This window comes from Struthio camelus, chromosome 17 (assembly GCF_040807025.1).
Source record: "Struthio camelus isolate bStrCam1 chromosome 17, bStrCam1.hap1, whole genome shotgun sequence".
Taxonomy (NCBI): domain Eukaryota; kingdom Metazoa; phylum Chordata; class Aves; order Struthioniformes; family Struthionidae; genus Struthio; species Struthio camelus.
In genome coordinates this window covers 16,450,237-16,473,405 of record NC_090958.1, presented here as the reverse complement: position 1 = coordinate 16,473,405, position 23,169 = coordinate 16,450,237, and the positions used below count along the sequence as shown (strand labels likewise).

The window sequence follows — 23,169 nt, the reverse complement described above, 5'->3', positions numbered from 1 at the left end:
CGGCTGCGGGAGCCGAGGAGCGGGTCAGAGGTAGGAATTCACTGAGGTTCTTGTGTGGGCTGCTTGGTGGCTATTTGACATTTATAAATCAGTGACATTCTTCTGCACAGCTCAGTGCACACAAATCGCTGCAGTTACTCTGAGAAGGGCCCCTCGTTTCAGTCAAGGGTGGATGGGGGCATCCTTGGCCTTTCTTTTTGACCTGAGCAAGAAAAAAACCTAAAAAAACCCAGCTGGCAAGTCCACCTAGCACCAGGTGGTGTGCCTGACTCCCTCAGCAGAACGAAGCCAGGACTCCTTCGGGATCAAACCCTACTTGTGAGTACTTTGTGCCATCCTCAGCGTGAAAGCCTTCAGCACTAGGTGCAATACCAGACCCCTCCCGTTTTAATCAGTCCCCACAAGAAATGTTGTGTTCATCGGTGCTGTTATTAGCACAGTGCAAGCAGCCACGGTCCCGTTCTGCTCTGTGCTGGGCCAAGCAGAGCTTCCCATGGAAACCCATTTGCAGTGACTAAAGCTCCCCTAGACTGGGCCGTACGAGTGGGCCTGCCCCGTGCTTCTCAGAGTCTGGAGTCTATGTAGAGGCAAAGCATGATGAGAAAAACATAACCAGGGCTGAGGGCAAGGTAACATTAAGGTGAGCCAGTGATTGTGCAATGAATGTCCATATTGGCTTCGGCAGGCCTGGCCTGTTTAACTGCCACTTGCTGATCCGAAACCCTGTCAACGCGGACTTCCCCCTCGGCACACCCCGCTCCTCTTGGCCAGCGGCTGCGTGGGGCTTGGGGGATGCCGCCCGTTTTGCCCCGGAGGCCCCAAAGGCACGGCGGCCAGCTGCCCGGGGTTGCAGAGCCGGGGTTACAGACACGCCTGCGCTTCGGTCTGCGCGAGGCGGGGAGGCGCGGGGACAGCCCGGAGGGCGCGGGTCAGCCCGCGCGGCCGCCGCGCTCGCCCGCTCCCTCCTGCGAAGCCATCCCGGCCGCCCTGCGCGCAACGCCGCCGCGCTCTCGGCTGACCGAGGAGGGCTCTGGATGAGCAACCGGGCCACCGCGTGCCACCGCAACCCCTTCGTGCTGAGGGGAAGAGCTGCTGGCGGCGCCGGGTGGAGGGCGGCGGCGGCGGGGGGGGGGGGAAGAGAGGAGGGAGGGGATTGAAAGGGGGACGAAAATCAAGCCAGACCTGAGGGGAAAAAAATCAGAAGTGTGGAGGAAAAAAAAAAAAAAAACCAGGCAGAACTGAGGAAAAACGCAGACAGACCTGCGGAAACCACAGGCCCGTGAGGGCCCTGCGCGCAGGTTGCCTCAGGCGTCGGCGCGCAACCGGCGAGGGCGGCGGGCGGCGCGCTCCCTGCCTGGGCAGGGACAGGCAGCGTGCGGCCGGGGCAGAGCTGGGGGGCCGGGGGAAGGGGAGGGCGCTCCCCGGCTCCCCTCCCACCCTCGCAGGATAAATGGGCCGCCGGGAGGCGGCGGGCTGGCGGGCGGGCGGACGGCGGCAACGCGTGGAGCAGCGCGGCCCGCCCGGCCCCGGCTCCCGCCTCGGCCCCGCCGCGCCCAGCGCTCCCTGCCGGCGGGGCCGCCCCGGGCTCCCGCCGCACGTAAACGGCCGCATCGCCCCGCGGGGCTGGGGCGGGGGATCGGGCCCTTCTTCCTTTCCTCTCCCCTCCCCGTCCCTCCTCCCTCCCCTCCCCGGGGGCCGCCTGACGGGCGGGGGGGCGGCCGGGGCGGCGCGCGGGGGCCGGGTGGGGGGAAGGCGGCGGGCCCGGCCCGGCTGATGCTTGCTCTCCTCCCCGGCAGGCTGGTGGCGGCGATCGGCACCCAGCGGGGCTCCCCCGGGGGCGCCTTTCCCCTTCCCGGCCTCGGCGGCGGGAGGCGGTGGAGGATTTTCTCCCGTTGCGGCCCCCTCGCTGCCCCCCAGACATGGTCGGTCACCTACAGCTGCAAGGGATGGACGAGAGCCTGAAGGAGAAGAGCCGGGAAGGCTTGTTGGACAGCCCGGATTCGGGGCTGCCCCCCAGCCCCAGCCCCCCTTTCTACTCCCTCTCGCCCGGCAGCGGCGAGGGCCGAGCCGGGGGCAGTGGTGGCGCGGACCCCCCGGCCCAGGGGCACCGGCGAGAGGCCAAGGACGGCAAAGTGGTAAGAGCCAGAGGGCTGGGGCGCTGGGCTTCGTCCCCTCGGGGGCCCCGCTGAGATACCCCCCGGCGCGGGGGGCGAGGAGGGAGCCTGCGCCCGCAGGACGGGCCTGCCCCCCGGCTGCGTCCCCCCCTCGACGCCCTGCCGTGGCCCCATGTGTCGGGATGCCCACGGCCGTGCTGGGGCACCGAGGAGGGATGCTGCGGCGACGGCCGGGGACTTTCTGATAACGCTCACAGAGGTGTTGGCGATTGGGTTGGGTGACCCCAACAGTGGTGCGAGGGTGAAGCCCAGCTCTGAAACATGCTCCAGTGCCTACCTTAAGGGCGGAAGGGTGTAATGGCTTGTCAGTGACACTGTCCAGCCCGTTAGGCACAGGTTGTGGCTGCATCTGTCTGGACCGAGGCAGGGCAGCCCGGCTTCCAGCCGCGCTCAGCGCTTCTTCGTCCCACGTTTGTTTGTTTTGCCGTGAAGCCACGTTGCTGGAGCCTGGCTGCTAGGGATATGAAACAGTCTGTTATTCGGGGCAGGACATAGACGTCTGTCCGGGGAGTTGGTATGGAGACGCGGTCTGGGGAAGGTTGTGCGCTGCCGCTCTTTGCTGGAGCGGTGTTTTGTGGCATGAGTCTGTGTGAAGGCTTATGTGCTTGCTGCATGGCTGAGCAGGGCAGGGTCAGTGGTTTGTAAGCTCAGGCGGCTGGCAGTAGCACTACGGATTTTGGTTAGCCTGACGCAGTGCCAGTGAAGTGGTTGACTGTGGAGTAGGATTTGGGTAGATTTATTGTGACTGTTATTCTGCTCTATTTTGTTTATTTCCATCTCTGAGTTATAAAAGCTGCTTTTAAACACAAAATGCAGAGCATAAGCAATGGTGGGAGAGGTTTTTAAATTAAGGATGATGAAAGTTCTTCCCCAGGGACCTTTCAAGTATTTTTTTAATGCATATAAAAGACATTTGTAGGTATATTCAACAGTTAATTGGCTTTTATACAGAATAAAAACTATCTGCAGCACAAATCTTTCCATGGGAAAGATTTAACTACCTGTGGATTCACTGACAACTCCAAGACTTTTCTTCTTCCCAGTAGAGACGTTTTGCAATGACTTCTCATACCCTCATTTACTTTCTCAAGTTCTAAGGTTATTTTAGCATGTTATTGAAAACTGCCCTTTCATTCCCAAACATGCCAAAACCTTCACACAAACAACTCTCCTTCTCACCAGAGTAAGGTGGGTAGGGTGCGTAGTGTTAATTTTGAAAATCAAATCTCAAACCTGCTAACACTGAGGTTCCAGATACGGAGTCTTACCTGCAGATGCCTAGGTGTGCGTGCCGTTTGGATGGGACTGTTTGTGTACAAAGAGTTATCCATGTGTGTCTGGTTTAGCAGGTTCAGGCTGTTGCTGTGTATCTGTAAAGCAAAATATGGGAGGAAGATCAATGAAGGCTTGCTGGACCAGAAAACAGCTGGAGTGGAGGTGGCTGCAAAGCCCTGTAATGGGGTTGTGACAGTGCCCGTTCCGCATGGGAGCCAGCCGCCACTCCTCCTCCTCCTAAGAAAGCTTTTAGCTGTTGAAGATGAAATAGCATAGCTAAAACCCATGCCAACTCTTCTGCTACTAGGACTGAGAGTTTTAGTGCTTGACTGCTACAGCAAAAAGTTATTTCTATGACATGTGTAAAGCAAAATAACATTTTCCAGTTATATTTCTTATTTTGATCACAAACGAACATTTTACACATTTCAGAGGAGCTTGCTTTGTAGATGTTTCTAAATTCTGTATCACATTGCAACAGCATCGGTAACACTGGGCTCCTGCTGTTGGGCCATACATTTCTCATATTGTGGAAATTTCCACGCTCTTAGTAGATATGGAAGACTGCATAAATACTAATACTGAAACCAATCTGATTGCGTTATTTGGAGTGGTGGGGGACTGTACTCTGTAACTGACCCATTTTGTATACTGCAAAATAATGAAATAAATAGGAATTTTCATTCTACTTCACTATATAGAGAGTTTCACTTCATTTCCACCATGCAAATATTGTGCTTGCAGCTGCTGTTATTAAGGAAGCAGGAAAAATATGGGAACTCTGCTTGCTTCATACTCCTAAATTTCAGTATCTAGTTAGTTTTAATCTTACTGTTTAACAGATCTGTGAGCAATTATGCAATCTCTGAGTGTGCTCCTGTTTAACTCTACTACTCTGTCCTTCCCCAGAGCGTGCAGAATTGGCAAATCAGTAATTGCAGCTATTTGCAAACCAAGGCTTGCTTTTTTTTTTCTTTAGTTGCCTATTATATTAGTATTTGTTTTGCTTATAAACGTGACAGAGCCAGGAATGCAGTCTGCATTCTTCTGTGCTATAATACTATAAAACATGTATAAGCTCAGTCACTAATGGCCAAAAAAATCTAGTATGTATGGTTACAATAAATTGCTGTCAGGTGAAGAAAACAACTTTCCAAATCTGTGGGAAGTTTTTCCTACTATTCCTTGCTGCCAGCCTATCAAAAACACAACTGGGTTCAGACTGGCGTTCTTTTGCCGTCAGCTATTTTGCTCCAACTTTACAAATATATTGAAAAATTTTTCTGATCTAGGATAGCTCTTCTCATACTGACTGAAATGAGATTGTATACCCTTATTGAAGACTTTCTTGTATGTAAAATCCATGCTCCCCCTGCTTTATGTGATTAACTATGACTCTGAAAAAGTAAACTCTTTTCTCTTTAATAAGCAAGACTTTGTTTCAAAGACAATGCACCATTTATTCACATTTAACCAGCCAATTTGGCTACAGCTTTGGGATCCAAGAAAATATGAAAGGCAATTTAGGGCCAGAGTCATAAATACCACAAGTTCAACACCATTTAGGGCCCTTTTTTTTTTTTTTGTATTTTTTGTATTTTATTTCCAGTGCAGGAGAAATTGGCTTTTACTTTCTTCAAATAAAGCCCATGTAGGGGTTTTGTCAATTCTTTTGTGCTTAAATGCAAATAGTCTAATGAAAATAAAAGGTCACTTTTACCTACCTCTGCCTTTTAAATTTGAAACATGATTGAATTGATTCTTAAGCACTCAGGACTTGTTTTATTGAATTCCTTAGGCTTTAGGTGTAATTCTGGGCCAAAAGGAACATGCATACAATGGAGTGCATCTCTCTAGTAATACTCATAAAGAAGCATTTGCTAGAAGGGTAGGGAATGAAATGGGACATCAAGGGAGCTAGACCTGCTGAGGGTTTTTTTTTCCCCCCCCACTGTTGCTGCCTTGGGATACACTTATAAGCTAGTAGGACTATGTTTTGAGCTTGTTACTTTTGCACCGAGTGCTTTGCATCCAATAGCATCGCTCCTAGTTTATGCCAGAGGAGATGAGCATCATGTTCATCTGCAGAACTATTCATCATGCCTTCCCTGAAGCAGCGGACTTGTCTGCTTCCAACACTGTTGCCACTGCAACAAGTTCCTTTTTATTTGAAAGATTAAATATTTGTGCATTCACTCTGCCTCACTGAGCACTGACTTCTGCAGGACTACGTCCCAGTGCATCCGCTGTCAGATGAATGTCCCCACATAGGGGATTTCTGCTTACATTCGGCTGCTGTGCTTGACCACAACGTTGTGCCAGAATCAGTCTTGTGTGGTGGGAGGAGATTTCAGCTTCTTCTCAAGTGCAGAGGGAGAGCAGAGTACCTAGCTCCTGGGCACAGCCTTTGCTGGTATGGCCCTAACCACGGGGTCCAGGTCAACATGTGTACCAACTCTGCTGGATTTATGGGTGACATTAAAAACATCTCTTCCTGACAGGCTGTCCTTCGAAAAGCCCTTGGAGGAATTGTATGCCATGGAGCCCGCATCTCCTCCTGCACTGAAAGAGCTTCAGGAGGGGAGGCCATCCTGTGGGGACTGGGTGGGCCATCAGTGGGTTTCCAGACTCCAGGGTTTCCATAACTTCCAGATCTGCCAACACCTACGATGAAAGCACATGTGGGAGAAAGGCCCAGCACCCCCAATTTGACCCAGCTTTTAGCCCTCACACAATGCAGGAGCCCTGACTCTCCCAGCCCACGTGCGTCCCAGCAACTGTGGAAAAGCCACAGGCTGGGTGTGGAGAGCGAGGTGCCCATCCTGCGCAGCGGCATGGCTGCCCTTGGGGGGGGGTGGGTGGTGGTGTTTGTTGCCTGGCATCCTGAGCCACTTCTGAACTGCTCCCACAGCACCAGGGTGGGATCCTGCTGGAATTCCCCCAGCAGGGGTTGGCAATGGTTTTGGCGCACACCTGCCATTCGCCTCTGCGCTGGCTGCCTTGCGTAGGCCTAACCCCCTGCCTGGCTTTTCTCTGTGACTCAGCCCTATCCCATTCTGAACGCACACCCACCTCTCTTCCTCCTTTGCTCAACACCAGCAGTGAAGGAGGGGGAAGAGAGAGCTGGCTGAGGGCCTCACCTCATCTGCAAACCATGAGAGACATCCCTTCTGGGCAGGTCAGGCTCCAGTTCCTCAGCAGGTCAACCTGATCCTGGTTCTGGCCTGCTCCAGTGGAGCTGTCTCTGTGCAGTGATTAATGGCTCAGTCCTGGCAATCAGAGGACGGGGGTATCAGATCTGCACATAAAACAAGGCCCTTGGCAAAGGGGAGGCCACAGTATTGATTGCTAGGACCCGACAGAAGGTTTTCTGCAGGGATTAGCCGTGTTGGAATGTGTGCTGGGAGAGGAACCCCAGCCGCCAGCTGTTTGCAAGCAGCTCCCTGGTCATTTCAAAGCTACATCTCATGGTAATAACATCCATTGTGGGCATGGTGCCTTTTGCCCCAAAGGATCCCCAAATGCTGAGAAAATGAAATGCAAATGGACAGAGCTTCACCTGCCATCAGTCTGTATTATCAATGGAATTAGTAGAGAGACAGTAGTACAAGTGCGCACACAAACTGGTGTGCTTGCCTTTGCAGCAGTCTTGGGGATGGGCAGGCATGTAATCTTGTTTCAGGGGGCATTCCCGATGAAGGCAAGCAAGGAAACAATTACAGGAATCACATCATCTACTCTGAATATGTGACAAAAGTGAGGGTAATTTCTTCTAGCTGTTTAACTGCTACTGCATCCCTACATAACGTTGTGGAAAATGAACATAACAGTATACATTCCCACTTGAAATAGAAGGGACATCTAGGTGGGAGGGATGTAATTCTTTGAAATGAGAAAGCCCTGCTTTCTACCTGAGGTCTCCATTTAGTGTTATCACTTCCAAATTAAATCTCATCTGACTCTAGTATAAATTACTTGTAATGTGTGATACATGAAGATATTGGGAAAACAAATGGTCTGTTAAACAAATATTTCTTATCAGCTCAAGTGGAGAATGTAGATGTGTATCAAGTAACTCAGCCAGATCTTTCATTATAGCTGTAAATAACAGCTGATTAAAGTGACATTTTCACGGATCTGAATGTTACTATAGTAGGGAAACGTGGTGAGAGATTTGCTTACGCACTAGCTAAGTTAGAAGCTGGGAATTTGGAGAGCTGTATCCTGTTTGTAGCCCTGAGACTTGGGCAAACCATTTCCCCTTACAGTCCCTAGGGACTAATGCCACAGCCTCTTAGCATCTTCGACATAATTACCATAGCAAAAGGAGTCACTCAGTTCTGGCCCTTCTTGCTCTCTGGGGAAAAGTTGTGTGTGGGGGGGGGAGGGGGAGGATTTCTTTTTCTTTTCAAGTTACCTTAAGTCCCTTTTTTGTTGCTTTGCTGCCTGGAGTTTGGAAGCTATGGGAACACGCAAGGTACTGCAGACCAGTTTCATGGCACTTTTTGGCCTCACCTTTGTTTACCAATTGATATATCTGCTTCCTTTCTTTTAAAATGCTGTGAATGAAAAACATTTTAACAGTGCAAAACCCAAAGTCTGACTCTAAATAATTATTCGGAGTAAAAAAGTGTTATTGTCCACGACGTGATTTGCTGTTGCTCCGAACTCTGAGGTCTAAAAACCCTCTAAGAACTAACCACTGAAACATCACTCCTGGCACGAGTGAAGCAGTGACATGGCACTGAAGGGCATGCGTCCGTCCTAGAGCAAGGAGACCCCCCCCCACATAATACTTATGTCAGCATAAAGGAAGTGCTATTGGTGGCAGTAGATTGAATACCTGTTTAGCAACCTATTTTATGTGTGTTTATCTATGTACTATGTGAAAAAAACCCAGCACTTTTAGCTGCCCAGGCCTTTACATGCCTGAAAGGCATCAGAGTTAAGACAGAGGGAAAAATGCAGCCAAACAAGAAATCACTTCAACTTTTTAATAATACTTTAACCCTTTGCTGGTTGAGACAATTTATGTACCAGAAAGGACATAAAAATGCCAGCATGTTTACTGCTTAATTCCACACCCCTTGCCTTGGCTGTTTTGAGGGCTTAACGTGTAGATTTGGGGCTCACTTTGATCTCTCCAGTGTCTTCCCAGCTATTCCCTTTTGCCCCCTCAGCCTTCATGGACTATGCAGACTCATCCTTTCCCTGTGGAGAGACTGGAAGTTTGTGGTGGCTTTTACAGAGCTGCAGAGGATGGCAGAAGTTGCCCAGTTTTGTTGAGCAGCAACACAGCTCCAGTCAACTGGGGACAGATGAGTCAGACCCTAGCTGTAGCCTTTCAGCACCTTAAGGTTTGTTCTTTGGATAGAAGGACCTCAACTAGGATCACTTGTGGGCAGCCTGCTCTAAGGACATGTGGGTGTTTCCTCTTCACCATCAGAGACCTCCTGTAGTGTCCAACAAGCATCGCTCCCAGCCCATCTCTGGTGCAGGGCAGCAAAGGAACTGACCTTATTTGTGAATGTCTGGAGATTGTGGAGTGATCGTTAGAAATGAGCCAGGGATCATCATTTTCTGTAGCAAGTTCAGCACTCCAGCGTTCCTCTTCTTTCAGCCATCCCTGTAAAGAAGAAATAAAGTCACCTATCTTTTTTTTTTGACAGAGGCAGAACCTTTTCGTTCTGTTTTTGTCCTGAAACAGATTGGAAGGAGCTGGTGTCAAAACTTTTGCCAAAAAGCCAGCTTTTGGCAGGTGCCAACCATATAACATTTCAGCCCCAAAGACAAACCTTTTATAAAGCTTGTATCCCCTGTTCTTTGCTTCCCAACTGCAGATGAGATTCAGGAGCAAGCATTTCAGTACTGTGGGCAACAGCACTGGGGGCAAAACAAAAAAAACCTCATCTGAAGTTACTGTCCAGCGCTGCTCTGTAAAATCTGGGCTTACTGTTTAGTGACCCTTTCCCTCTGCAAGTAATTTCAGTTGCTTATTTGGTAAGCAGTCTGCTGTGTTTTATAGATGATCTCTTGTTTTAGACTGTGCTTTGTAGGTTACTTGCATCTTCCATGTGCAGAATTCCAGGTGACTTCCCACCTTGCAGCAGCTCACGGTACTACTCATGGTAGATAAGTGTGAATCTAATGGTCTCTGAGAGGTGTAGAAGTCGCTGGCTTTGGCATGCCACTCTCTGCTATTGTCCCAGCTTTCTAAATTAATCAAGCCAAGCCTGCAGGTCTGAAGCTGATGCCAGTTTGCAGTGTCTACCTATAAAGTGCATTATTGACTTTTTTCACCGCTGCCACTTTACAAGTACTGAAGAGCCAGCATTGCTTTGTACTGAGAGTTTGAAGCTGGTTAGGTTGGCTGGGGTCCAACCCAAGTAATTACTGAGGGAGCTTGGGGAGGCAGAGTGCAATTTCAGTAGGATTCTGATTCAGGCATGTGGCTGGGATGGCAGTTGCAAAAGTCCTTTGCAATAGGAGGTCATAACCACCGCATGTTTGCGCGTTGCTCTTGCGAAGGCTCGCCCTCCAGCCATAAGAAATGTTAACACAGTAATGTTAGCTGTACATTACTAGAGCTGGACTATTGCTTCAGACATTCTTCTTTTCCACTGTTTAGTCTGTAAAAATAGGACATTCAGACATTTTCCAGTAAGAGCCATAAGGCTATTCATACCTTTAGGTCTGCTCTTCATGTTATGACTAAAGCCCACCTTTCTGCCCTGTGCAAATACAATGTTTCGTATGGGAAAGCTGGAAACACCTTTTGTTGAGCTGGCATGATCTTTTCAAAGGGAGGAGCACTGAGATGGTAATTTTTCTCACCTTGTCTACAAGCAGAGAAAACTTGGAGCCTTTTGAACAAGACCTTTTCTTAAGTGGGCACAGTGTAAAAAGAGGGCACGTTCTCAAATGGAGTTTTACTGATGTCAAATATGTCCACAGGGGTATAAAAAATAAGCAAAAACCCTCTTCAGCTTGCAATAAGCGGCTACTGCAAAATATGAAAATGTTTTCTACAGCTGGCCTTGTTTAAGCAGCATTTTGAAAGAATCAGCACTGTATTTTTAGCTTAGTTTCCTATGGAAAAGGAGCATGTGTAATCAGACAGTCATGACCCTGCATGGTGAGGGGGGCATGTATGTGTCTGTCTCTCTGTTTTTCCTTGTCTTTCCCAGGAACTTGTGAACCCAGTGAGTCTTAGCTAAATTGGAGGAGTGAAGGTCTCAAGAAATGATCGACTTCCTACTCTTCCTGCTCTTTTACATAGGAAAAACAGTCTCTTGCAGGAGGGGGCACATTGCCAGCCTTTCTTCCTTCACCAGTTAAAGCAATCTGTATCACTTTGCAGGTGAATCTCCCAAAACTCCAGCTTGTCTGCTCTTAGCAGAGCCCATGAACGCATGTGCACGTGCTGTTTGACTCCTGCACCCAAATGACTCTCTTCTCATGCACGAGATGTCTTTGGAAAGAGCTCTGGCCAGGTAGAGCCTGTTAAAAGCTAGAGTTCTGCACCCCTGTGAACTGTCTGGCCTATCTGATCTCAACAACTCACATTTCAGAAGCAAAGAGCTTTAGTTATGACCAGAAAGGCTGTTCCTTGCCCGTCTCTGTCAGGAATGTTGAAAGAAGTCCAGGAATGAACTTTGCCTTTTGGCCAGTGTTTGGGAATGAGGGTGAACGTATCTTTTTTTTTTTTTTTTTTTTTAAACAGATCTATGCAAATACTGCCCTTTTTGGGACAATGAAACAGAAATATTTGGTGAAAAAGGGGGGGGGGGGCTGACCATTTTACTCATTTTTACTCAGTTTAAGACAGTAGTAAAATACTAGGTTATTTCAGTACGGAAAGACTAAACAGCTTTGTGGCTTTGGGACACAGAATTCAAGGGCTTGGAGAATTCAGATGAAGCAATAACATTTTTGGTCTTACCCTGAGGCAGAAAGTCCACGCCGCCCCAGAAAGCCATACCTCAGCTAGTGTGAGCTGGCACTGTTGAGTGGCGTCAACAAAGCTTTGCCGGTTAACACCAGCTGAAGGGGGTGATCCGGCGAGCATCACAGGGATCTGCGTGACATGCGGGGCAGGGCGAATGCTGAGGCGCCTCTTACCCAGCACTGGCAGCAGAACAGGGCCACGGCTCCAGTATCACTCCTGTATGCCCCAGCCAGACGATGCTGGGGAAGGCAGAAGTGAATCACAGAGGAAGCACAAGCCAATTTCTCTGTATCCTCAGCTACCTTCCATGGAGCTTGTCAATCCTGAGATATCTTACTTACTGGGAAACTGTTGAAAATTGGCTATGGTTCTATTGTATACAGATTCATGGTGCAAAGTGGAAAAACTCCAAGGGCTTTTTCAGCCACCTAGAGACCTTTTCAACCACCTAGAGACCTTTTCAACCCTACCTAGAGGCTGCCAGCCATCTCCTTTAGAGAGACCCTGTGGGTCACAAATCACTGCTGACAAAAAAATGGTGGCAGGGACCAAAACCCACAATGACACTTTTCCAGGAGGGCAGGATTAGGCTTAATTAGCTGCTGGGGTGGGCCTAGACACAGGATCCTGGTATGCGGGAACTGATGTTTAAGGACACTGCACTATAGAGAAGTAGGATTATTCATTTCTGTGGTGGGCAGAGGACCCTAGGCAGGGTTGTGACAACTCTTCAGAGTAAGTAACTTCAGGGTGAAATTAGTCTCTGGAATCCAGTTTTCAGCGGCGTGAATTGGAGCAGCTCCATTCCCTAATATGTCCTGGCTTGCAGCTGCTTTCCTGCATCGCAGGGGCCACAAGGTGCCCCAGCGTCTCACCCCACGCTCAGTTGTGCCTGGTTAACTAGAGCATCCCTTGGAGCAAGACAGCCACTTTTGGCACGGAGACTTTAACAACAGAGAATCTACCACATCCCCCGCTTGATCCTTCCAAGGGATACGTTATTTTTAGCCTATGTGTATATATATAAATATACACTACTCACTTAAGTAGAACCACATCCTCGAAGCCAGCAGACTTAAGGCTCTAGCTCTGTGTTACATAAGGCGCAGAGCACTTCTCCATGCTGGTGCGCTGCGAGTCTTTGTTAGAACCTGCAGCCGGAGAAGCAGGTTTTTTTTAATTTGTTTTTGGATAAAGCAGGACTGACCACTGATTGGTTCAAGGAAATAATTATTTTTGAAGTGCTTTGTACAGGACAGTTCCAAAGTGTTCTGGGCTTGGCTGAGACAACTGCAAGTGATGAGCTCCACTCATCAGCTAGGCTGTAACACCTCACACAAATGTACCAACCATTGCAAATGAGATTTAAAAACTGGGTTAACTTCAAGCACCTAAACTTTGCATCTACAGCCACATCTAGAAGGCAGCTAATCTTGCTTTTTTTGCCTATGAAGCCAAGCCAAAAAAACCTAGCTCATGATAGGCCTTCTTAATTCATAACAGTGAAAGCAACAGCATCTGGGCTAAAGAGAACTAAACAATTGCAATTCTTATGAGAAACAAGAATGGAAGAAAGAAAGGGCCAGATTTCAAAGAACAGACACTGCAGAGTGGAGCGATGGAGATCTGGGTAGAGTCACTTACCTTGGGCTGGCACGCTGGGCAGAGGGAGAAATGGAGGGCAGCATTGGTGGGAGCTGGAAGGCACCTTGCTGCGCCACATCAGTCCTTTGAGCTGGAAGTCAGGCTGCAAATAGAAATAGCCACAGGTGGTGGCCAGAACGTTGAAGCATCTTAAATATAAGGCCTACACAAGGCTTGTCGGTGTGAGGATGGAGGTTAATGGTGCAGTTCTGTGCCAACCATGTTTAGGCAGTTTCTTGGCAACTTGACAGCAGTCCTCCCCTTTGGGCTTTCATGCTCTTTATGGGGAAGAATGCCTTCCTCAGTGGGATGAGCAGATCCCTTCCAAAGCACCTGGAGCCCTGCAGCAAACCTGGGAAAGATGGGGACTAGGAGGGGGGACTGAATGATGCTGAGGGTGCAAGCAAGGTGAGTTTAGCTTGTGTGGAATGGTGTAGGTCTTGCTGCTTAGTCACCTGTTCTCCTAGCACAAATAACCTGTCACCTGTATTGAGGTGCCCAGGTGACTCTGAGGAGGCCGAGTTCAGCCAGGCTGCAGACATTGGTGTCATCTGCCAACACTGAATGTGCTGCCCCTGGCTACTCAGCCCATGGCAACCACACGTTGTCAACTGTGCCAGCCTCCTCTGTTATATCCTAACATTCACTGTGCTCTTCTTCCCTGCAGATGCCTTACCTGCTCCTGAACCCGTCCATGACAGAGATGAGGCCTCGAATGTACCCTGTGTTTTTTGGAGAAAGCATTGAGGTCAGCCCTGAGCCCATGCAGGAAATTAGGTACAGATGGGATTGGTGGTGGGGGGCAGGGGGAATTTCTGTCCTTTTCCTGGTACTTTTCCTTCTGCAAAAAATTAAATGTGTTTATGAATGGGAGTCATGGTTATTTTGATAGAAAGCGAAGGCAGGACAGGTGGGAGGATAATACTTGAATTAAAAAGACCCTGACAGGAGCAGAGATGGAGGGAAGGAGGCAAGGACTGTGGGGCGGTAGTAAGAAAAGGCAGCTTTCCTTTCAAGGCCTGATCAAATCCAAAGCTATGAGAGAAAACCATTACCATCTGTAGGCTTGAGGGCCTTCGCTGAGTAACCTGGTGATCTTTGTCCTGTTCCCTACTGACTTGTATCCTCAGAAGAAGCAACTTCATTATAATTGGCACCTGTTTTTATTAGCACTTGCAACAGAGGCCAACATTAGACTAGCACACAGAGGCAGAATTATCTCCTCCTCAGGAGGTGGTCTCTCGAGTCAGCAACTGAGGTGTTCTGACCTACAGGGCTGGAGGGTATGGCCCATGGGAAAATGTTGGTCTCCTGCTCTTCTTTCTTTCTTTTGCTGGTGTGGAATGTGCTGTGCAAACAGTATGGAGCACAGTTACACACAGCTTGGGGCAGGAATGGTGGGAGGACTGTAAGCGCAGTTCCCACCCCCCTCAACCTATGAAAACGTCTCTCTGGAAATGTACCCCAGTAAATCTCTGCTTGCTGAGGAACTGCCTGCAGGCATGTTTTTATGGTGATTACATCGGAGTCTTGTTTTATGTGCGCTGAATGACTTGCTTACACCCTAGCTGTGCAAAATACATTACAGCAGCTCAGATTACGTGCAGTGCACAATTAGTCAACCCCCCCTCGGCTGAAGGTAATGACAAGCACACACCCAGCTTTTAATCTTTTTTACGTGGAGCTGCACATTCCTTGGCTGCTGATTGCCAGAGGAGTGTTTGGGGAGCAGAGAAAGCATGTGAAAGTCCTACTCCTTCCCCTGGTCAGGGATCCTAGGAAAACCACTTTATGCGGCCTGGTTTCCCTACATCCCTCCTGGAGGCCAGCAAAGCACGTGCAGGGCAGTAACATCACCCACATTTTGTGGGGTCTTACTCTAATAGCTGTTAGCATTGCTGCTTCCTCAGGCCCCACGGCTTGAATTTTTGACAGCCATGGCGCACAGCATCTCTTGACTTTACCTGTTATGCGACTGTTGCCTGGATTTTCTGTAGGTGCCAACAAGCAGCCTTGCCTTCCCCTCTTAGCACCTTGATTTTGTCTAGCTTGGGCTTCTCTTTGTGCTCTGATGGCAGGACAGTATAAAGAAAAAGACACAATCACATAGCCTTAACAGCTCAAGAAGCGTCCCATATACTATGATTCTGCCACCCATGACAACCATGTTTATGGCATTATTTTTCTGCCATGCCAGAGCTTGCATGGCCAGCAGGAACTGTGAGAGCAACAGCAGCCTTGCTGTGTTGAGAAGTAGGTTCCCATGCCCCCAGTGTGACAGCCCATGCCTGTAGCCCACCAACAATGTCTATTCAGCCAGGCCATTGAGGCAGTGTCATCCTCCAGGCCTGGCACTAGTAGTAGGAAGCGTGGTGAGACGTACCGCAAGTCAGCAACCAGGGGACCTTTGTTCCACGGGGGTATGCAGCATTTTAAGTAGATGCTGTGACGCTGGGCCTGTTAAAAATGCATGGAACAATGCTGGGTCAAGAACGTGCCTGGGACTTCAGGCACTTCCTGCACAGTCCATGGATGAACATCCATTCCTCAGCCTCTGACCTTCCGCCAGCTTAGGGGCTTCACTGCCTCTGCCTTTGCTAACAGGGTGTTTGCCTCCAGTGTAGTTCTCAGGATCAAGCTGAAGCCCCAGTGAGACCCGTGGAGGAAGCCAGAGGAAGAAGCAGGTTGCTGGGAGCCTGTGCAACAAGGTCCTTTCTGACCTAGCATGGCCAAGCAGGCTTTCTCCTCTGTGAACAGGCACTGCTGAAGTGCTGAGATGGCTTCACAGCAAGGTGGGATTCTACCAAGCTGCCCCAGAAGGGAGGAGTCCTGTTGACGTCGTCGTTTTGGGTTGTAGGGTTTGTAGCTGTTGCAGTGTCTGCAGACTTCAGATATCCCGGGGGCAGGTACCCAGCCCTTCACTCAGACCCAACACTAGGATGTGCTAAAAGTTCCCAGCTCCAGAGAAGACTCCTGCCCATCCTTTCTCCTTTGCTGCCCAGGCCATATTCCTGATATCTTGCTGTTTTCTGCAGGTGCAACTCTGAGGTGAAGTATGACTCCGAGAAGCATTACCGGGATGACATCTTCTACAGCCCCATCCCCACCGTCACCACCTACAGCGAGACGGTCATCGCCGCCCCCAATTGCACCTGGCGGAACTACAAGTCCCAGCTGATTTTCGAGCCCCGCCAAAAGCCGCTGAGGTTCCAGAGTACGACCATCATTTTTCCTAAGCGTGCCAAGAACATTTACCGGACCACCCTCAACTACAGCTTGGGCTGTGCCAAACGCTGGTTTGCTTCCAGTGTGCAGCTGGAACTCTGCGAGGAAACCAGCCCCTGCGTCATCTACAGTGAGACCCTCTGATCCACCCTGCTGCTGGCGACCTTGTGACCTCAAGAAGACTGTGGCCTTTGCTGGGTCTCTGGCTGGGCCCTCATTGATGGCAACTGAATATTAGTGGCAGGAGAATGTGTCATCTTGGGTGAGGCTGAACTGCCTGGGAGGAGGCTTGCAGGGCACAGGATGGTTTTGATCAGTGAAAGGCTGGCCTGCGTTTTGCAATATTCCTGACATTTGCGATCTGTTTTTTATTTTTGGTTTTTTTTTTTCTGAGCGTATCTATTTTTGATTTGTATTTAGATGAAATCAAGATGACGAAGGACCCTATTACCCCACAGCAGAATGCTGCTTTGTGAGCTCTGTAGGTCTCCTCTAGCACGTAGGTAAGACCTACTGTGGCCTTTAGAGCTGATTTGATCTCTGCAAAGAGAAGACCAGCTGCAGAGTCACTGTCCAGCCTCCCCAGCAACCACCCAGCCAAATCTTTCAGAGTTCAAATGCAGGGGAGGCAGCTGTTTGTATCAATACGTTCCATGCCGCTCCAACAGCTCATCTGGAAGGTAGCTGCAATATTGCACCGCTGCAGTAATCTCCAGCCTCCCTTAATGACAGGAATGGGGACTGTCACCGAGAAAAAGAGAAGGAAAATCGCACACAGTGTTCTTGCTAGCAGCTAGATGTTTGTGTACCATAGCAAGACACTACAACAGGAGTATCTAGAGGAAATTTGTGGTTTACAGAGGTCCTTCCCTTTGGGAAATAGCCCAAATAGAGAGCTCAGCTCCAGAGAGGAAAACAACCCAGGAAGTACAGGACTGTACGGAAAGATGAGAACACCGCCTCCATGCCACAGGAGGAGATGTCCTGCACAGACTGATTACTAGCTGTTTGCATTTCCCTCTACAGGTAACAGCCTTCTACCAGCCTTGGCTGTGAGATGAGCCAAGGAAGTTGTGTGAATAGTCAGAGCCAAGGAAGTTATGTGAGTAGTCATGACCTTATCTGTCACTAGTCCCACAGATTACCTGAAATGTGCCACAGTGGGACTGCAGCGTGCAGGAATGTCACCCAGGTGCCAGCAACGCTCTCCTGCCAGTCTGTGTGCGTGACAAAGAAAGGCCTACCCACAACCACAGCCACCTCTTCTGTGAACCAAGCCTAGCAAAGAGTTTGCCAGGGAGACTAAGGAAACAGGATAGCTGTGCAGCTCTTTTCTAAAAGTGTCCAAGCAATTTAGGAGCCCAATGCCCTTTTTTTTGAAAGTAATGTCAGCCCAGGCATGCCATTCTGTTTGTTTTATCTAGCATCCAGTCTGCAGGGCTCTTGAGGCATCTGCAAAACTTTTGAGTTTCAGGGTATGGCTGCATTGCAGAGGAGTGTAGTACAGGGAGATGCTAGCTAGCTTTAAAGAAGCCAGTGTAGAGCTAGCCCATGAGCAGCATTGCTCACCCCTACTCAATAGTTTCCATACCTGTGACATGGACAACTTAGCTGACTGTGGGGGAGCATCCAAACTGTCTCGCATAGAGTCTGAGTTATTGAAGAGCCCAAATCTTTGCTGAATTTCCTTCATCAGCCAGGCTGTAACAATTCAACAGGTACTTCATGAACAGCTGAGTCGTCCCTGCAACGGGATTAGGAAACTTAGAGAGAGCAGGAGCCACTACAGGCATCCTAAGGTAAACCATTCCCCAGTCATGAATCACATCTCCTGGCATCTCTGCGTCTTGGTAGCACACTGAAAAGTCGCAGAGCTTGGGTTCCTACAAACATATAACCTTTGAAAAATGGCATGGAATTGTCTCCAAAAAAATCTTACCGGTAATTTTTGCATGCTTCTCATAAGAACCCAGACTTAGAAAATAGCTACACAGCTCTGGAAATGAATTTCCAGCTTTCCCTCTTCTAAACTTTCCACTCTGTTTCTGACTTGCTGCGCGTCTGATTGAGTTATTTCAAAACACAGCCAAGCAGCCAAGTCAGAAAACCTATTAACTATGTCAACAAGACATAGCTGATTGCCCAGAACAGTTGACGCACAAACCCACAGAGATTAAAAAACGATCTGACCAACTTAAAACAAAAATATATTTTCAATAGTGACTTATAAAGAACCTTTTTTTTTCATCAGTTTCAAAAGGCAATTGGTAGATGTGCTCAGAACTGTGACCTTTATGAAACAGAGCTCTCTTGTTTAAAATGAAGCACCGTTTTTCTACCAGAGGTAACTATAAGGTCTTTATATACATAAGTAAATCCTAACAGTTGAAGCATCATTGGTAGTGAGAGAGATGTTGCGCACTAAGTCAGCGATGAACGCTGTATCTTCATCTGGGAGTTAGATCCTGGTAGCGAGAAATCTCTCAAAAGATTTCCAAGGCTTCCACTGACCATAGAATTCTTTTAAGCGACACAGAAATGCAGATTATACGTGTTATTGGTCAAGTTTTGCTGTCACTTACCAGCAGTATCTGCCTGGAAAAGCACCATCTGCCTCAAAAGAGGGGGTCATTCAGCCTGCAACAGCCCTTCTCTCCAGAGCTCCAGCGAACACAGGCGCTGCACAGTTAGCTTAGACAAACGAGACTGAGTCTAGCTATTCAGGGCAGCTGAAGCTTGGGTGAACATGGTCCCAGTGCAATGCAGATTGGTGACACACTTGCAGGTCATCTTGCTGCTTATCCCTTATTTCCCAGTACTGATGAGCAAGCCACATCACGGTGTTGTCCTTGTGACCTGAGGAAGCCCCTGTCTGCCTTCCTGGGTCCGTTGCACAGCTCCTGGAGTGCTCTGCCCCCATCTTCATGAGTGTCCATAGCAGAGGGGCAGGTTTCCAGGCTGAGTGACACTGTAACTCAGGTTTGAAAGCAGCTCAGAGCCAGGCAAAAATGGTTTGGCTGCAGAAAGGAAAGTCTGTCAGGACACTACTCATACCCAAGAGACCCTTGCAGCGATGACAGATTAGATTGCAGGCACCTCCACTGAGCAAGTGTAGGGATGGACTGGCCATGGGACAGCACTACTGCTTCTGAGTTGCATGGATGCCTAATACTGACCAGACATCAGGTTTTCTTTTTATTAACAGTTGAATTATTCCCCTACTCAAAGCACAAAGATAGGGGGTTTTTTGGGTCAAGACAGGCTTGCCCAAGAAGAGCTCTAGCTGAGCCCGGGCCTGTTTCCCTTTGGTTCAAGGAGAGAAATCTACCAGCTATATGGGCTTTCCCAAACAGATCAGTCCCTCACAGACATCCCTGCCATGTATTTATTTTGTGTAACAGGCGTGGCTTCAGCATTTCCCATCAAGTTCTTGCTGCCCTGGCACGATGAAGCTTAAGCAGATTTTCTTGTTTTGCCATGTCAGGTAAACAAAGCCAGCCTGCAGCTTGGGGTTCTGGGCTGCTGAACATCCTTTAAACCATGTAGCTATGGACAGGCTGTGGTGAGCTACCAGCCTGGGCCATATCCAAACTGTGACATTGTTAAGTGCCTGAAATCTATAGGAGTTTTTAAAATATAGCTTCTAAAACAATGTCTCCCTTGGGCCCATCACAAGCTGCTTTTCTTCTCTGTGAAAGCTGGCATTGGAAAGGGACTTTGCTCTCAAACATGGGCCCCGTCACAGTGCAAGGCTGACAGAGCCGGCACTGTGGAGTTGTCCCCCCACAGCACAATCGCAGTTTACCACCGGTCCAAGATCTGGAAGTGATTACAAATAACTCGGTCAAAACGATGGATTTGATGCTTGGCCTAGTAAGAAGCAGCCATGTCTTATACCTGCAGCCCCACACCTCCATCCTCCCGCTGTCCCCATTGCTCCTGTCCCCATGACCAGGTTAGGCAGCGTTAGAAGAGTCACAGTTCATCTTGCTCACGATTGGGAAAGGTGATGATTTTCGTGCCTTGCTGAAAGACCAGAAATTGAATTGTGTTGCCAATTAGGATCACTCCCAGCGGCCAAGAGGTGCCTTGTTTGTGGTATGTTTTGTATATCTAAAGGGAACAATTTGTCCCCCTAGAGGGGTGTTTTTCTTTTAATGGAACATTTTTCATCTCAAACAACAGTTCTTCATTCACGTATACTTTCTCAAAGATACAAATGATAAATCTAGAACACAGGAATGCTGCTTAGGAAGATGAGTTTCCTTGAACAGCTGGGAACAGTGACTACACAGTTTCTCTTTAGGATCCTAAGGTGCTTGTTTTCAATAGTCCTACGAGCCTGATAGGGGAAGTCAGACTCTGCCTGTAGGAATTATTTTTCCTTCAATAGTTATTTTTCTGAAACGAGAACATGTCACAGAAGCCTTCTGGTTGTTGTTGCTGTTTTATAATACGCTGTCTTTTTCATCAAAACAGTGTATTTTGGAAGGTCTTTCTCTCAGAGGTAAGGGTTTTGCCCTTCTTCCCCTTTGTTTCTGTTTTGCCACTGAATACAACAGAACATGCGTGTGTCTGGTCTGCCTTTGCCTTTTCTTATTCCTTGTTGACAGGTGGAACAGGCCTGTATTGCTTGTCATTGCATTTGGAGCAAAAAGGGGAACTCTGACTAAATATTGACCTTTCAGAATCCGAGAAATACTTTGCACAGGCCGTAGAGACCAACTTTGACCAAAACTCTTTCTCCCCCCCCCCCCCAAAAGCCATCTCTACTTTTCTCAATGTGAAATACAGACAGATTTGCACCTTGGGTGCAGGCTTTCTGGGAATGATGAAATGAGGTTTGGGTGTTGATAGCAGTGTTTGAGTGAGCTGCTGATCAGAGAAGTGAATGCTGTTTACTATTTATGTTGAGTGAGTCTTACAAAAAAATGGGAAAGGTCACTAGAGGGATAATGAGCAAAAGAATTTGTAGAGCAAACTGAAGACTGGAGGCTGTGTGACTCTCATCTAGAGGTGAATGGTTTTATCTGTGAAAACTATGAGCTAGGATATTTAGGTGTTTTAATTTTAACCTGCCTTTTTTCCTGCAGAGAAGAGTGTCTTCGCCTTCCTTAGAGATAAAACAAATTCCGATCCATCCTCCATCACGGTCTTTCGGTCTCACTGAAGTCTGTGAATGTCAGCGTTCCCCAGGTTTGCAGGGCTCTCTGTATATCAAGCACATGCACACAGAGCTGTCTCTGTCCTTTTTAGGGAAGGGTGGGTCTCACTTGGTGTGGGATATTCACATTTCTACTGCCAGATGAACTCTGCTCCTTGAGTATTACGCCCATCACTAACAAATTGATCAGTTCTGAACACCTCCCCCTAACCACAACACTAACCATTGCATTTTATAAGTCCTGCGGGACACTCATTCCTTCTCAGATACCATGATGGCCATTCAAAATGAGCAGAGTATCCTACCATATGAATAGTGACCTGAAGATGGGGCTGAAAGATGTTTGAAGGTTAGAGAAGGGCGAAGAGAACATGTATTGGTGGAAATGCATAAGGATGTGTCATATTTTTATTTTTGTAAGTCTGATTCTCTAAGTGCTTGTAAAGTACTTTACTGTTGTATATGTGGTGATGCAGTAGTTCACAATATCCTTTTATTTTTGTATATTCCCCCTCCACAATAGTCCCTTCCTGTTCAGCTCATACAGAGTAATTTAAGAAGACAAAATTTATATATCATAATAAAATTCACAAACTGTTATGCTAGTGTATCAAGAGTTTCCTTCCTTATCCATTTACTTGGTGTCCAGTGCCATTTTCCCATCCAGATGGGATGTTCTCAGTGTTTCCCCCCCTCATCGGTGGAATTCACACCAACTCTCCTTACTCAGGAGGCTGTGGACTCAGATAGGTGGTGCTGTTACTTGTAGAACCTGCTCTATGACTTATGCCCAGGGAAAGTTTAAATGCTTAAGTAAGAGGGCGCAAAACTCAAGTGTCCTCCAGAGGCATTTATGCAGTTCAAGATTTCACTGGCAGCAGTTGTTCACCCTAAATTTCTCTCTTCCTGCTCAGTCTTGTTCTACCTAGTTACGAAGCCCTGGTGCTCAATTTAAATAATTCCTCTCCCAGCTTTTCCATGCCCTCCAAACTCCAGGAAGAAACAAAGCAACGCTTTATTTCATATCCAGGTATCCACATCCTAGTGTATTATCAGGATCCTTACTACTTTCTAGCTTTCCAAATCATAAAAGCAGATGGGTTGTGTCAGGGCTAAAACCTTGCCTAGCCATGAAGTTTGTTTTAAAGCCATCTCTATAAATGCTTTAGACTTGCCAGCCAGCTATTAGGAGAGCTCTCAGCTGTCTTCCAAGACCTAAGATGTCTACAAGGAGAATCAGACACAAATCCTTATGGAAAAGTCATATTGGATTTATAGGGATGAAGTCAATAGGCTTGGACAGAAATGGCTGTTAAACCCCAAGGAACGGAAAGGAGAAGGAAAGCCTCGTTATGCAAGAGACTTGCTTTAGGTCCTGTGCACAGGCACAGGAAGTGCCTGTGAAGCTGCCCATGTCCTAATCCCAAACTTTGGCACACAAATCACTGCCAAACTGCTCCTGGGGGAAGCATGGGAGACACTCTTGTGCTCAAGCACCCGAGAAAGCTGAACACAGTAACAGCGGGAAGGCAGAGGAGGTACAGACTGGATGAGCTCAAGGGTTGAAACTGAAATGCCAGATAAAGGCCACGTGCATCCACTCCTGTTACTTAAATAAAACCATAAAACATGAATGCTCTCCAAAGAGGATTCCTGAGGTGGCAGCTAACCCCTCAGAAGCAGAAGCAGTATTAGATGCAGAATATGTGTTTTGGCAAGCGCACTCAGATGAGCTAACC

General features: G+C 48.2%; 1 protein-coding gene and 1 long non-coding RNA gene across 2 annotated transcripts in view; one reads left to right on the top strand and one right to left on the bottom strand.

The window, feature by feature from the left end:
- Positions 1-3,531, bottom strand: part of LOC138061435 (uncharacterized) — a 126,191-nt gene extending 122,660 nt beyond the window's left edge. Inside the window, exons 1-2 of the long non-coding RNA XR_011135187.1 lie at positions 3,443-3,531; positions 2,452-2,628 (exon numbers count right to left, since the gene is read on the bottom strand). This is a non-coding gene — a long non-coding RNA (uncharacterized lncRNA). The remainder of the gene's footprint in view (positions 1-2,451; positions 2,629-3,442) is intronic.
- RFLNA (refilin A) lies at positions 1,436-22,030 on the top strand. The gene is made up of 4 exons (XM_068911658.1): positions 1,436-1,597; positions 1,797-2,135; positions 13,709-13,818; positions 16,077-22,030. The coding sequence occupies exons 1-4, from the start codon at positions 1,451-1,453 to the stop codon at positions 16,408-16,410; spliced, it is 930 nt and encodes a 309-aa protein (XP_068767759.1). The 5' UTR covers positions 1,436-1,450; the 3' UTR covers positions 16,411-22,030.
- Positions 22,031-23,169: the final 1,139 nt, after the last annotated feature.